Genomic DNA, 14660 nt, shown 5'->3' with positions numbered 1-14660 from the left:
TCGGTTCGAATCCGACCGGATCGAAGGAATTTTTTCTGAGTGTTCTACCTTTGTATTAATAATTATAACAAACTAGTGGAGTCATTTCACAAAAAAAAAATTGAATATCAATTCAATAAAAATTTAATTAAATTTTATTAATTTTTAATGGCAATTCACACTGACGAAAAAATTGACTATGCCAAAATTGGTTTCACAAAAAAGGCAGTTTCTTTGTAACTTGTATGATTTCGGATTTCCCCATAAAGTCCCATTTAAAAAGCAATGAATATTTTAACTGTATTGTCTACGGTCCTGGTTCATATCATAACCAATGTTATAACATAATATCACATTATGTTGTCCATTTAAGAATATGCATTATTATTCTAAGTTGTACATATTACGGTGCCCCAAAAGTATGACTCATTACATGCTTTTTAAGACATTGTTTTGTTGTTAAATATTTATTGCAAATATTACATTTGTATGGTGTCTCTTTGGTGTGAGTCAATAAATGCATTGTAAGGCTGCGTTTTGTTGTTACACATATGTTGCAAACATCACATTTGTATGGTGTCTCTTCAGTATGCGTAAATAAATGGCTTTTAAGGCCTGGTCTTGTTTTTAAACATTTGTTGCAAATATCACATTTGTATGGTGTGTCTTCACTATGAGTCAATAAATGCCCTTTAAGGATTTGTTTTGTTTGGAAATATTTGTTACAAATATCACATTTGTATGGTGTCTCTGTAGTGTGAGACCATAAATGTCCTTTAAGACCTTGTTTTGATGTTAAACATTTGTTGCAAATTTCACATTTGTGTATATGCCTCATTGCATGCATCTTATAAAGTAGTTGTGTTTTAAAACACTTTTTGCAAATATTACATTTATAGGGATTATTTTTAGTATAAGTACCATTTTTTATTTCAACACATGTGCTCTGCACAAAGTTCGACGTCAAATGCTGCAACGCCTCAGGTCCTATGACAATCTCTTCCTTTATTTCATGATCTGCATACAGCTCTTTTTTGACAATTTCATCTTGTATATCATCAACAGGCTCTTGTTTCAAATTTATATTTGTATCCAAGGGACCTTCTTCGAACGCATCTGCTTCTTCTTTTATGCTTTCAATTTTTATATGAAGTTGTTGTTCTAGATGTGACATTTTACAGGTGTTGTTCAGTTCACCTTTAAAGAGGAAATGACAATATTTTTGTGTATTTGCTTGGAGCCTGAAACAATAAAAAGTTAATAAAAATGATTATGCCACAACAACTAGGTTCAAGCTTATGAGTTCTATAACACAGCCAAGGTTTAGAGTCCTTAGTGAGAGCGTCGGCTATTGAACTCAAGGGCAGATTGTCTCAAGATTACTTGGTCGAGTAAAGAAAAAACTTTCATAGTTTTCTCACAGCTGGCTCTACGGCGAAAAAAGAACTTAAAACCAAAAATAAAGATCTGCAGAGAGCACATAGAGAAATTCATAAGGTCTGCTAACCTGTTCCGTAGCTCAGTTGGGAGAGCAATATCCTGCGTTGGGCTAAACAATCCCTGGTTCCATTCCCTGGGGTTTCTTCATTTTTTGTATAAATTATAACATAGACTGGTTATTAAACAAATCAAGATACCAAACACTTTCACTGAAAATGTCAGTCAGATCCGCTCTTACTTAACATCATACAAGTGTACATGGGAACACCAATAGATTACAACAGTTAACATATTCTTAGTTTCTATAGACCAAATTACAGATGTGAACTTCTCATACCTAAGACATACCATTCCAATGTTGGGATAACTTTATGTGAAATACTATGCATCTCAATTTATATACATTCCACAAAATTAATAATTGAGCAAATGTAAAATAAATCCGTTGAGACGTTTCACCAATGGTATTTTTGTTTTACCATTTTATGTTGATCAAGTAATCGTTAAGCCATAAGTTAGACAGCCCTGGTAGTCTAATGGTTTGACCTACCGTGTCTCACGCAGATCGTCGAAGAAGGTTCATAATCTTCGGAAAATGTGTCATGTGTGTGCGAAAATTCCCAAACCCTCGCCTGAGAAGAGACACAGCACAAGTTTTACCTTAACGAAGCAGACAGTTCTTGTATTCTATTTTTAAGTTTCTGGCCAGTTCTTGTAATAATAAAGTTCATACAAATGTAATCCAAATTGAATCACAAAAAATCACACGACTGAGCAAAGTAAACTTTTTGATAATTACCACATTATTTCACTAATATTTTATATTATTTATCTTGGCTTATCGTGGTTAGAGCTTCAGCCCACGAATTGGAAAGATCTTCAGCCTCTTCAGTCACTTACAAAGTGTTTTGATGTTTAAAGCGGAAAGAAGTTAAGACGATTTTTTTTCCTTAATGAATGGCTTGTGAGACTACAAAGTCTCAATTCTGCCAGTGTCCGTTTTCTAGTCGAAATGCCATATATTCATATAACGTCTGATTTATATATGTCAACATAACATGTCCTTCAGTTTCCAGTCTAGCTAAACCTTAGAGGATGGAAAAAAATAAAGCTAAACCACAAATTAAAAAGATCTTCAGCCTCATAAAAAGTGATTTGACTTATTACCTGGAAAAAAATTGAGGAACTTCCCAGACAACGGAAAGGGAAGTTTTTCTCCTTATTGAATGGCTTGTGCTTAGAGGATTGAAAAGGGCTTATGAGACTAATGTTACGTGTTAGTTTCACAGACATCATCAGTGTTTATAAGAAATTTGTTCGGTGACTGAGAGGGAATATCGAAGAGATTTTTGAGCAAGATTATTCCTGTTATATATGTCTTTTGTCCCAGTGTTATATATTTGTCTCTTGTTCTAACAATAGAACTGAGAATATATAACACTGGCTAAAACGCTTACCTCGAAAAGCCAAGAGAAATAAGAAAAAAAACACAAGTTGTTAGTAACATGTATGTATTATTATGTACAGGGTTAAGAGCACGTCAAGCTTGACACTTAAGATCTAAATCCAATTCTATGTCGCTTACGATAGGTACGGTCGTAAGTACAAAGTGTCAAGCTTGACTGTACAAATATATTGTTAATTAACGAACAATATTTACAATTTAATATGATTCATATGTGTTTTACAGATATTGTGGTATATTTTTGGGTGAGACGACAGAGATAAAAGGCATATATAGGAAGTTGGACGGGAAATAGAAGGAGGGAGGATGTTATACAGGGAATACCGTAATTTAGTGCAGTCAAAGAATATTATGATCCGTTGCCTTCGTCTAAACCACACTTACACAATGAGACATGAGTTGTCATTTATCCTAAATTTAGCTAGATGAACTGGATAAGAGGAGAACTTCGTTTGAGACACGCGTTCTCAAACGAAGGCGGCAGGCATATTTATTATTTATTTATTTATATATTGTTGATGTAGTTTCAAAAATGTGAACAATAAACACAAATATTTTAAAAACGCGAATTGACCCAGGAGACACTTTATGCATTGTTCGATCTTTGTATTAATAATTATAACTTTACGCATTATTTCTGAAACAAAACTACCATTTTTGAGTGGTGGGAAGGTATACTATTTTTATACACAGGCAAACGAGTGCTCTCAAATGCAATATCGAGTTGTGTCATTATTAGCGATGCGCGATTGTGAAAGGTTTCGTTATTCGACTCGTTAATAATAATCGCTAATCCTGTCATTCGAATGTCAAATTCGTAACCTACTAATTTTCATATTCGAATGATTATTCATTACTAATTAGTAGTACCTACTAATCACAAACTACTACGTGTACTAATCCATAGATTCCATAGAGTATTTCTGCTCGTGATCACCTAGCCCTCTCTGACGCCATGGTAAATACTGTAAATATGACGGGGACAGGGATATTTTGGTATGAATATGATGAATGAGGTGTTCCGATATAATGGTCATTCGACTCGTGCACCCGACCGAATGGCATTGGCATTCGGTATTATTAAATCATTCCACTCGAGTCGAATGATTGTGCTTGGATTCGACTTTGGCAAATGATTTACCCATTCCAATGATTAGTGTTAATAAAATTCAAAGTCGCGCATCGCTAGTCAGTACAGTCTCGGGCTCACATGAACAAAATTTGACAATACCATAAATAGCTAACTTCTCCAAATACACAGATAAAACACTTTCTTATAATGTCCGAAAGCAGAATACGCCTAAAAAAAACCGAATCCAAAGATTTGCTAGAGACAGGACGTTATCGACATTCAATGTATGTAATGTAGCGATGGGCGACTCGAGTTATTTAACTCTTGTTACTTCCACAACGAGTCAACTCGAGCTATGTTTGAACTCGAGCTAGCTCGGTTCGGTGCCCGGCTACTCGTTCTCACTCAAATGGTTCCGCAACTTTCGGAGAATGCTCCAGTCGCGATCGACCTGCCGATCGTGCCCAGCGCGGTGAATTGTCGTCGAATCGAGTTGATATGAATATACTTATTATTATTATTTATTTATTGAGCATTGGCTATAGAGCTATTAGCTTAAAACAAACAATTAAGGAACATAACCAAAATATACTTAAAATCAGTGGCGGATTTGCCCTAAGGCCTGGGCCTAGAGCGGCCAATCGTGACAAAAATTCACTGACGATAACAAGAAATAACTCAAATTACCTAAATATTCTAAAGGCTCACACTATGGCGAGTCGCACTGCGCCGTTTCGTATTTGGTAAGGGGCGGCTGGTACTGACTACATGGCCTGGAGCCTAGGGCGGCCAAGAGTGCAAATCCGCCACTGCTTATAATAAGAATTGGTTCGTTTAAAAACTGTAACCTTACTGTAACTATAAAAATCCGCCATTATTTCTCGTGCCATGAATAAAAATCGCTACACGCGACTCGCGATTGCTGTCAGACACCGAGTCGAGTCAACTCGAGGCAGCAATCACGTCAACTCGAGTAACTCTGGTTTTCATACAGATCGCGTTATCGAGCATTTTTTTACCACTGATGGGTCACAACCGTTATTTAGCGATGGAAAACCTCCTTTGGCACTAATGAAACTCAGAACAGCGTAGCAGTGTCTGGAGACAGGCATCGAAGTTTTAATCTAATACAATTGTAGCGGACTGTATCAATGGGTTAAAAGGTGGCTGCTAACAACGAGTGAGCAAGGCCAAAGCTACACATTGACGTATCTTGTTCCATTGCACTGGAGGCGATTTTCGAACAAAAATGTGTAGTTTGATGTGCCGTTGTCCGTACATACTTACAGCTGAAAGAGTTGTAACCCTAACTAGCCGTGAACAGGTTCACGGCAATGAAACGGGAAACTTCCGGTCCACAAAATTTATTAAAGAAGTAAAGTTTAAAAAAAGGGCCCTAAATGGGCCGAGTAACTGATATAGGCACACGAAGGCTGTAGACTGTTATAAATTATTACACATGATTTAGGTTATTTAATGATTATAAACGTAATAAAGAACCAGAATTGGCGATTATTCGCGATAGAATTTGGAAAAGAGGTGAGACGACGGTGTAACGAGGTCACACCGTCACACAGCTTTTAATAATTTATTGGAAAATACCACGTAGCTATCAAAGCAAAACAGCAGTCAGAAAAAGGCGTCAGAAACAATCACATTTAAATTTAGAATTTAAGTGTAAAACTAAAACTGAAAAAGACTTTAAAATATATACAAAAAAGATTTATAGCGACTGCTGCAATTCGCTACAACAATCATAATATTCTAATTATTAATATATTCATTTTATTAAATACAATAATGTCTAATCAATTAAAATAGGTATTCTTCTAAGGCTAAGGAGTAAAAACATTTATTTAACAGAAATTGCTTTAGAACTTTATAAAACATTTTATCACGTTGTTCATTCTTTAATTGATCGTTTCATTTATTATCAATTTTTATTGCCATTGAATTTGCACTATTGCTATGTAGTTTCAGTTTTCAGCGTCTCAAAACACCGTGTTGGTACCATTAACTATAAAAAAACAGGATTTTTTTTCTTACAAATATGCAAAAATTTTTTTTTTTTTTTTTATTAATAATTATATTCACTACATGTTAATCGGCAATACAAATTGAAAATTCGAGAATCCTTGTCCTCTATATCTCATTGTATTGATATAATAAATCTGTATTATATATTACTCTGCACTAAATAAATGAAGAAAACAATAACTGAATGAGTCTCAGACATAAGTCTTTTTTTACTTACTTCGTTTCATCTTTCGGAACACGACAGAAACTCTTCTCTTTATCCCGTTTAGATGAAGATAAACAGCCGTACATAGTACAACTCACGACCATTATAAATAGGAACATACAATAATGATATATTAACGTACAAGTTTCTTAATAAATAAATGAAAACTATATTCAAATATCAAAGCCGTCTTAGCGCGAAAACCCCTTCGGTACAATCGGTTTACTTTCCCGATCGGTCCGCTTTCACTATTCGTCTACTTTACCGATCGGTCCACTTTCCCGATTCGGAAACTCGTTTATAACGATTATTTAATTTATGATAATGTTAGTGAACCGATTTCGATATTTTTTTGTTGGAATGAGGGCAGTATTGGTCACATTTAAATTTTAAGAAAATATTCCACCTCTAAGTACGGCAAATTAGGGGATTAATCCGGTTTTTAATAAAACTTAGTAAATAGATGTAATTCCATGAACTCTTGAGGTTGGTTTTTTTAGTAGTCTGTACTACGATTATCGGAGTAGACGCATCATTAAAGTACGCCAAACAGGAAAGTAGACCAAATAGAGAAGTAGGCGAAATGGGAAAGTAGACCAAACAAGAAAGTAATAGAAATGGGAAATAGACGAATCTTGAAAAACAAGTGGACCAATAGGGAAAGTAGACGAATAGTGAAAGTGGACCGATCGGGAAAGTAGACCAATTGTATCGAAGGGAAATGTTGCAAATTTCACATTTATATGACGGCCCTGAACTATGAGACACTACATGAACTTGAAGAAATTGTTATGTTGTGAAATAATTGTTGCAAAGATCACACTTGTATGGTGTAATATTTTTCTGTACTATAAATAATACTTGAAATATACTTTAGATATTAGGTATTTTATTTATGTTAAAAATACAAAAGAGATATTTCATACAGTAGCTTTCTTTAAACGCGTTTGGAGACCTTTTACCTCGATCAAATCCTTTTCTCCGGCCGCTCAAAGACAATATATAGATACAGTGTTTTTTATAATGGGACAATTTGGGATAATCCAAAACCATGGACGATACAAGGAAACTGTCTTACGAACCATTAAGTATTTTTTGTGAACCCAATTTTGGCATAGTCAATTTGGTCAAGCGTCAGTTTAAAATTGATCAAAATATTATATTAATTTCGTACGAAAAAATATTTTATGAAATTTGACCAACTTCTGCTAACCCAATTTTTTTCGTCCCCTACAATGACATGATCCCTTCATGAAACTGAGTCAGTTAGCACTAGAAATAATTTTGATACATTTTATTAATTTTTAATGGCAATTCACACTGACGAAAAAATTGACTATGCCAAAATTGGTTTCACAAAAAAGGCAGTTTCTTTGTAACTTGTACGATTTCGGATTTCCCCATAAAGTCCCATTTAAAAAACAATGAATATTTTAACTGTATTGTCTACGGTCCTGGTTCATATCACAACCAATGTTATAACATAATATCACATTATGCTGTCCAGCTTAGAATATGCATGATTATTCTAAGTTGTACATATTACGGTGCCCCAAAACTATGACTCATTACATGCTTTTGAAGACATTGTTTTGTTGTTAAATATTTATTGCAAATATTACATTTGTATGGTGTCTCTTTGGTGTGAGTCAATAAATGCATTGTTAGGCTGCGTTTTGTTGTTACACATATGTTGCAAACATCACATTTGTATGGTGTCTCTTCAGTATGCGTAAATAAATGGCTTTTAAGGCCTGGTCTTGTTTTTAAACATTTGTTGCAAATATCACATTTGTATGGTGTGTCTTCACTATGAGTCAATAAATGCCCTTTAAGGTTTGGTTTTGTTTGGAAATATTTGTTACAAATATCACATTTGTATGGTGTCTCTGTAGTGTGAGACCATAAATGTCCTTTAAGACCTTGTTTTGATGTTAAACATCTGTTACAAATATCACATTTGTATAGTATCTCTGTAGTGTGAGACCTTAAATGTCCTTTAAGACCTTGTTTTGATGTTAAACATTTGTTGCAAATTTCACATTTGTGTATATGCCTCATTGCATGCATTTTATAAAGTAGTTGTGTTTTAAAACACTTTTTGCAAATATTACATTTATAGGGATTCTTTTTAGTACGAGTATCATTTTTTATTTCAACACATGTGCTCTGCACAAAGTTCGACGTCAAATGCTGCAACACCACAGGTCCTATGACAATCTCTTCCTTTATTTCATGATCTGCATACAGCTCTTTTTTGACAATTTCATCTTTTATATCAACAACAGGCTCTTGTTTCAAATTTATATTTGTATCCAAGGGATCTTCTTCGAATGCATCTGCTTCTTCTTTTATGCTTTCAATTTTTATATGAAGTTGTTGTTCTAGATGTGACATTTTACAGGTGTTTTTCAGTTCACCTTTAAAGAGGAAATGACAATATTGGTGTGTATTTGCTTGGAGCCTGAAACAATAAAAAGTTAGTAAAAATTATTATGCCACAACAACTAGGTTCAAGCTTAAGAGTACTAGAACACGGCCAACGTTTAGAGTCCTTAGTATGAGCGTCGGCTATTGAACTCAAGGGCAGATTATCTCAAGATAGTATTACTTGGTTGAGTAAAGAGAAAACTTTCATAGTTTTCTCACAGCTGGGTCTACGGCGAAAAAAGAATTTAAAACCAAAAATAAAGATCTGCAGAGAGCACATAGAGAAATTCATAAGGTCTGCTAACCTGTTCCGTAGCTCAGTTGGGAGAGCAATATCCTGCGTTAGGCTAAACAATCCCTGGTACCATTCCCTGGGGTTTCTTCATTTTTTGTATAAATTATAACATAGACTGGTTATTAAACAAATCAAGATACCAAACACTTTCAGTGAAAATGTCAGTCAGATCCGCTCTTACTTAACATCATACGAGTGTTATGTACACTCGTATGATGAACACCAATAGATTACAACAGTTAACACATTCTTAGTTTCTATACACCAAATTACAGATGTGAACTTCTCATACCTAAGACATGCCATTCCAATGTTGGGATAACTTTATGTGAAATACTATGCATCTCAATTTATATACATTCCACAAAATTAATAATTGAGCAAATGTAAAATAAATCCGTTGAGACGTTTCACCAATGGTATTTTCGTTTTACCATTTTATGTTGATCAAGTAATTGTTAAGCCATAAGTTAGACAGCCCTGGTAGTCTAATGGTTTGACCTACCGTGTCTCACGCAGATGATCTGAAATTATGTGCGAAATTTAATTTTAAATTTTAATGAAACCTGCATGTCGAAGAAGGTTCGGAAACCTTCGGAAAATGTGTCATGTGTGTGTGAAAAGTCCCAAACCCTCGCCTGAGAAGAGACACAGCACAAGTTTTACCTTAACGAAGCAGACAGTACTTGTATTCTATTTTTAAGTTTCTGGCCAGTTCTTGTAATAATAAAGTTCATACAAATGTAATCCAAATTGAATCACAAAAAATCACACGACTGAGCAAAGTAAACTTTTTGATAATTACCACATTATTTCACTAATATTTTATATTATTTCTCTTGGCTTAACGTGGTTAGAGCTTCAGCCCACGAATTGGAAAGATCTTCAGCCTCTTCAGTCACTCAATTCTGCCAGTGTCCGTTTTCTAGTTTCATAAATGTTATGGAGGGTGTGTTAGAATTTTGTCGGTGACTGAGGGTCCTATTCCAGACCTCTACTCAATGCTCAAGTCAAGATTTGAGCAGACTTGAGTATGATTTCAAGCACTGGAAATACGACCCTAGAGAAGAGCTTTTTGCACAAATTGAATTCTATAACAAAAGAGACGGCACAAATTAATATTTACAGTTTAATATGATTTGTATGTATGAATCTAAAAAGAATATGATACATTTTTGGCTGAGAGGATAGGGCCAAAAGGCATTTAAAGGAAGTAGGACGAGGGATAGTGGGACGAAGGATGTTATATAGGGGACACCGTAATTTAGGGCAGTCAAAGAATATATGGTCCACGTTTCCATCGTCTAGATAGTAGTGTCTTTTGTCCCAGTGTTATATATTTGTCTCTTGTTCTAACAAGAGAACTGAGAATATACATATAACACTGGCTAAAACGCTTACCTCGAAAAGCCAAGAGAAATAAGAAAATTAACACAAGTTGTTAGTAACATGTATGTATAATTATGTACAGGGTTAAGAGCACGTCAAGCTTGACACTTAAGATCTAAATCCAACTCTATGTCGCTTACGATAGGTACGGTCCTAAGCACAAAGTGTCAAGCTTGACGTGCTCTTGACTGTACAAATATAGTGGTAATATACGAACAATATTTACAATTTAATATGATTCATATGTATTTTACAGAGATTGTGATATATTTTTGGGTGAGAGGACAGAGATAAAAGGCATATATAGGAAGTTGGACGGGAAATAGAAGGAGGGAGGATGTTATACAGGGAATACCGTAATTTAGTACAGTCAAAGAATATTATGATCCGTTGCCTTCGTCTAAACCACACTTACACAATGAGACATGAGTTGTCATTTATCCTAAATTTAGCTAGATGAACTGGATAAGAGAACTTCGTTTGAGACACGCGTTCTCAAACGAACGCGGCAGGCATATTGTTGATGTAGTTTCTTTATTGGCCGAGTGGAATTTTAAAATGATAATAATAATTCCTTGTATATTGATATGAATTAAAAAAAATGTTTATTAAGGTGAAACTTCTATTTCTAATCTTAATATTTTTTGTTCACTACAATAGTGACAAAATTTCCAGTATGCATTGAAATATGCCGACTGAGATATTGTTTTGTTTTAAAACTGTTTTTGCAAACATCACACTTGAAAGGTGACTCTCCGGTATGAGTACGTAGATGCCCTTGGAGATTTTGTTTGGATGTTAAACATTTATTGCAAATGTCACATTTATATTGTGTCCCTTCATTATGAGTCAATGCATGCACTTTAAGGGTCGTATTCCAGAACTCTACTCAATACTCAAGTCAGGACTTGAGCAGACTTGAGTATGATTTTCATTGCTTTAAATTATACTCAAGTCCTGACTTGAGCATTGAGTAGAGTTCTGGAATACGACCCTATTAGTGTGTTTTGTTGTTAGATATGTGTTACAAATATGTATCACATTTGTATGGTGTCTTTTCAGTATGGAATCATTACATGCCCTTTAAGATTTTGTTTAGTTGTTAAGCGTTTGTTGCAAATATCACACTTATATGGTGTCGCCCCGCTATGAGACATTTCATGCACTTGAAGAGATTGTTTTGTTTCGAGTTCTTAGGTTTTCGCGATTGTTACACATAGGAAATGAAACTATTTTTCCAGATTTAAATCGCGTATATTTGTTTTTTCAAACAAACCGACGTTTCGGGCCTTTTACAGGTCCCATGGTCACGGTTGACTGATGTAGATTGTTTTGTTGTTAAATGTTTGTTGCAAATTTCACACTTAAATGGTGCCTCGCCATTATGACTCACTACATGCCTTTTACAGACGTCTTTTTGTTGTTAAACATTTGTTGCAAATATCACATTTGTATGGTGTCTCTTCAGTATGAGTCAATAAATGCCCTTTAAGGCTTTGTTTTGTTATTAAACACTTGTTGCAAGTATCACATTTGTATTGTTTCTCCAGTATGACTCATTGCATGCATATTGTGATGTCGTTTTGTTTTAAAACACTTTTTGCATATATTAAATAAATAACGCACACACTCAACATATTACATTTATACAATTATTTTTAGTATGAGTATCATATTTTAGTTGAACACATGTGCTTTGCACATAACTTACTTGGATTACACCTGAATGCTGCAACGCCATAGGTCCTATGACCATCTCTTCCTTGATTTCATGATCTGCATACAGCTCTTTTTTGATAATTTCATCTTGTATATCACGAACAGGCTCTTGTTTGAAATTTATGTTTGTATCCAAGGGACTTTTTTCTGACGCATGCGCTTCTTCTTTATGCTTTCAATTTTTAAAAAGGAGATGATAATATTGGCGGGTATTTCCTTGCTACCTGAAACAATAAAGATATAATAATTTATTAAGCCATGACAACTAGTTTAGAGTCCTTAGTACGAGTGGTCTGCTAAGGAACCCATGAGCAGGTTGTCTCAAGATAGACAATGGTTACCTGGTTGAATGAAGAAAAACTTTCAAAGATCTGCAGCAAGCACATAGAGAAATTCGTAAGGTCTGCTAACTCGTTCCGTAGTTCAGTTGGGAGAGCAATAGCCCGCGTTAAGCGAAAATAGCCCAGGTTCTAGTCCGGATTGAAAGAATTTTTGTTTGAGTTTGTTCTATCTTTGTATCAATTATAACAATAGACTGCTTATACAGCAAATCAAGACACTAAACACTTCCAGTGGAAACCTTAGACCCGCCCTTATTATTATTAGGGTGGCTTCATTCGGGATCTATGCGGCCCCTCATAACTGCAACAATTAACTGATCTGTTATGATTACCACTAATACAGTTCGGAGCCTAGGCCAACAGCATTAAAGAACTGAAGGATTGTACTGGCCCTGACAGCAAAAAAAAATGGTAATCCTCACGGGACTATCTACTACTCTGTACAACGTGTCAATAATGTCGATATTGATAAAATTATTAAGTGCGAAATGAATAAACATTATTTGGTTCAGCATATTTTAAATAAGTTTATTCAATATGAAATATAATACAGGCAAATTCTAAACATAGGATCATAATCGAGTATTTGAAATTAAGTAAATTGTAGTCGTAAAAACTAAATAAAAAAATCGATGACTCGTTGTGCCGCCGTCTTTAAAACTAGCATATTTTAGGCTGCTACCAGCTTCGACTGCATGCCTGAAGTAGATAAATAAACAAATCGACTTTGACTGTCGCGAGTCTAGCTCAGGAGTTCAGTGTACTTCACGAATTAGAAAGATAGTATTTGTTAAAGTCGAAATGGAAGCAAAGTTACATATAATTTGACAATGTATTCAAAACATTCAAGATTCCAAACGCTCACTTTATTATTTATTAAGGAAATAAACATATCAGTATCAAAATCCTCAATTTTAATTTGTCAACAAACTCATGTTCATAAGCCCCAACTGTACTCTGAGGTGTGCAAGCAGTTGAATTTCGACTGCATGCAGTTTAATGCGTGAAGTCGTTATCAACTTCAAGTAGTCGAGGTCTCGGCTATATGAAGTTGATTATGACTACACGCATAAATTGCAAACATGCAGTCATTCTGTTAGCAGCCAAATGAACAAGTAACAAACTTCTTATCTACTGTCATCTAAATATTATTTGCCTACCTATTCTTTGTTTGCATACAACATACTATATACATGTAAATTAAAAAAACAATCTTAATTAAGGTGAAACTTCTATTTCTAATCTTAATATTTTTTTGTTCACTTCAATGGTGACAAAATTTCCAGTATGCATCGAAATATGCCGTCTGAGATATTGTTTTGTTTTAAAACTGTTTTTGCAAACATCACACTTGAAAGGTGACTCTCCAGTATGAGTCCTTAAATGCCCTTGGAGATTTTGTTTGGCTTTAAAACATTTGTTGCAAATATCACATTTATATTGTGACCCTTCACTATGAGCCAATGCATGCACTTTAAGAGTGTGTTTTGTTGTTAAATATTTGTTGCAAATATCACATTTGTATGGTGTCCTTTCAGTATGAGTCATTACATGCCCTTTAAGATTTTGTTTAGTTGTTAACCGTCTGTTGCAAATACTACACTTGTATGGTGTCGCTCCACTATGAGACATTTCATGCACTTGAAGAGATTGTTTTGTTGTTAAATGTTTGTCGCAAATGTCACACTTATATGGTGCCTCACCATTATGACTCGTTACATGCCTTTTCAGACTTCTTTTTGTTGTTAAACATTTGTTGCAAATATGACATTTGTATGGTGTCCTTTCAGTATGAGTCATTACATGCCCTTTAAGAGATACTTTTGTTGTTAAATATTTGTCACAAATATAACACTTGTATAGTGCCTCACCATTATGACTCATTACATGCCTTTTAAGACTTCTTTTTGTTGTTAAACATTTGTTGCAAATATCACATTTGTATGGTGTCTCTTCAGTATGAGTCAATAAATGCCCTTTAAGGCTTTGTTTTGTAATTAAACACTTGTTGCAAATATCACATTTGTATTGTGTTTCTCCAGTATGACTCATTACATGCATCTTATGATGTCGTTTTGTTTTAAAACACTTTTTGCAAATATTACATTTATAGAGTTTATTTTTAGTATGAGTATTATTTTTTATTTCAACACAAGTGCCTTGCATACAACTTGCTTGGACTACACTTGAATGCTGCAACGCCATAGGTCCAATGACCATCTCTTCCTTAACTTCATGATCAGCATACAGCTCTTTTTTGATGGTTTCATCTTGTATATAACCAACAG

At 34.5% G+C, this 14660-nt stretch overlaps 3 protein-coding genes across 4 annotated transcripts; all 3 read right to left on the bottom strand.

The window, feature by feature from the left end:
• Positions 1-209: 209 nt before the first annotated feature.
• On the bottom strand, positions 210-2304 carry LOC113227552 (oocyte zinc finger protein XlCOF8.4-like). The gene is made up of 2 exons (XM_026460503.1): positions 2219-2304; positions 210-1220 (listed from the first exon to the last, which is right to left on the bottom strand). Exons 1-2 carry the CDS (start codon positions 2221-2223, stop codon positions 383-385), a joined length of 843 nt encoding a protein of 280 aa, XP_026316288.1. The 5' UTR covers positions 2224-2304; the 3' UTR covers positions 210-382.
• Positions 2305-7477: 5173 nt separating this feature from the next.
• Positions 7478-12236, bottom strand: LOC113227551 (gastrula zinc finger protein XlCGF7.1-like). Of its 2 annotated transcripts, XM_026460501.1 has the most exons (3): positions 12024-12236; positions 9729-10014; positions 7478-8662 (listed from the first exon to the last, which is right to left on the bottom strand). In XM_026460501.1, the coding sequence occupies exons 2-3, from the start codon at positions 9731-9733 to the stop codon at positions 7741-7743; spliced, it is 927 nt and encodes a 308-aa protein (XP_026316286.1). In that variant the 5' UTR covers positions 9734-10014; positions 12024-12236; the 3' UTR covers positions 7478-7740. The 2 variants fall into 2 exon arrangements, with proteins under 2 accessions (XP_026316286.1, XP_026316287.1); XM_026460502.1 differs by lacking the exon at positions 9729-10014 and having other exon boundaries at positions 7480-8662.
• A 548-nt stretch (positions 12237-12784) lies between these two features.
• LOC113227541 (gastrula zinc finger protein xLCGF3.1-like) lies at positions 12785-14433 on the bottom strand. The gene has a single exon (XM_026460481.1). It carries the CDS (start codon positions 14431-14433, stop codon positions 13591-13593), a length of 843 nt encoding a protein of 280 aa, XP_026316266.1. The 3' UTR covers positions 12785-13590.
• Positions 14434-14660: the final 227 nt, after the last annotated feature.

Source organism: Hyposmocoma kahamanoa, unplaced genomic scaffold, assembly GCF_003589595.1.
Source record: "Hyposmocoma kahamanoa isolate Upper Pololo Valley unplaced genomic scaffold, ASM358959v1 211, whole genome shotgun sequence".
Taxonomy (NCBI): Eukaryota; Metazoa; Arthropoda; class Insecta; order Lepidoptera; family Cosmopterigidae; genus Hyposmocoma; species Hyposmocoma kahamanoa.
Note: the sequence above shows the minus strand (reverse complement) of the source record. Positions and strands in the feature narration are given on the sequence as shown.

What these genes read in the sequence shown, in the direction of transcription:
- LOC113227541 (XM_026460481.1), bottom strand. Translation starts at nt 14,433, where the DNA reads ATGCATGTAATGAGTCATACTGGAGAAACACAATACAAATGTGATATT.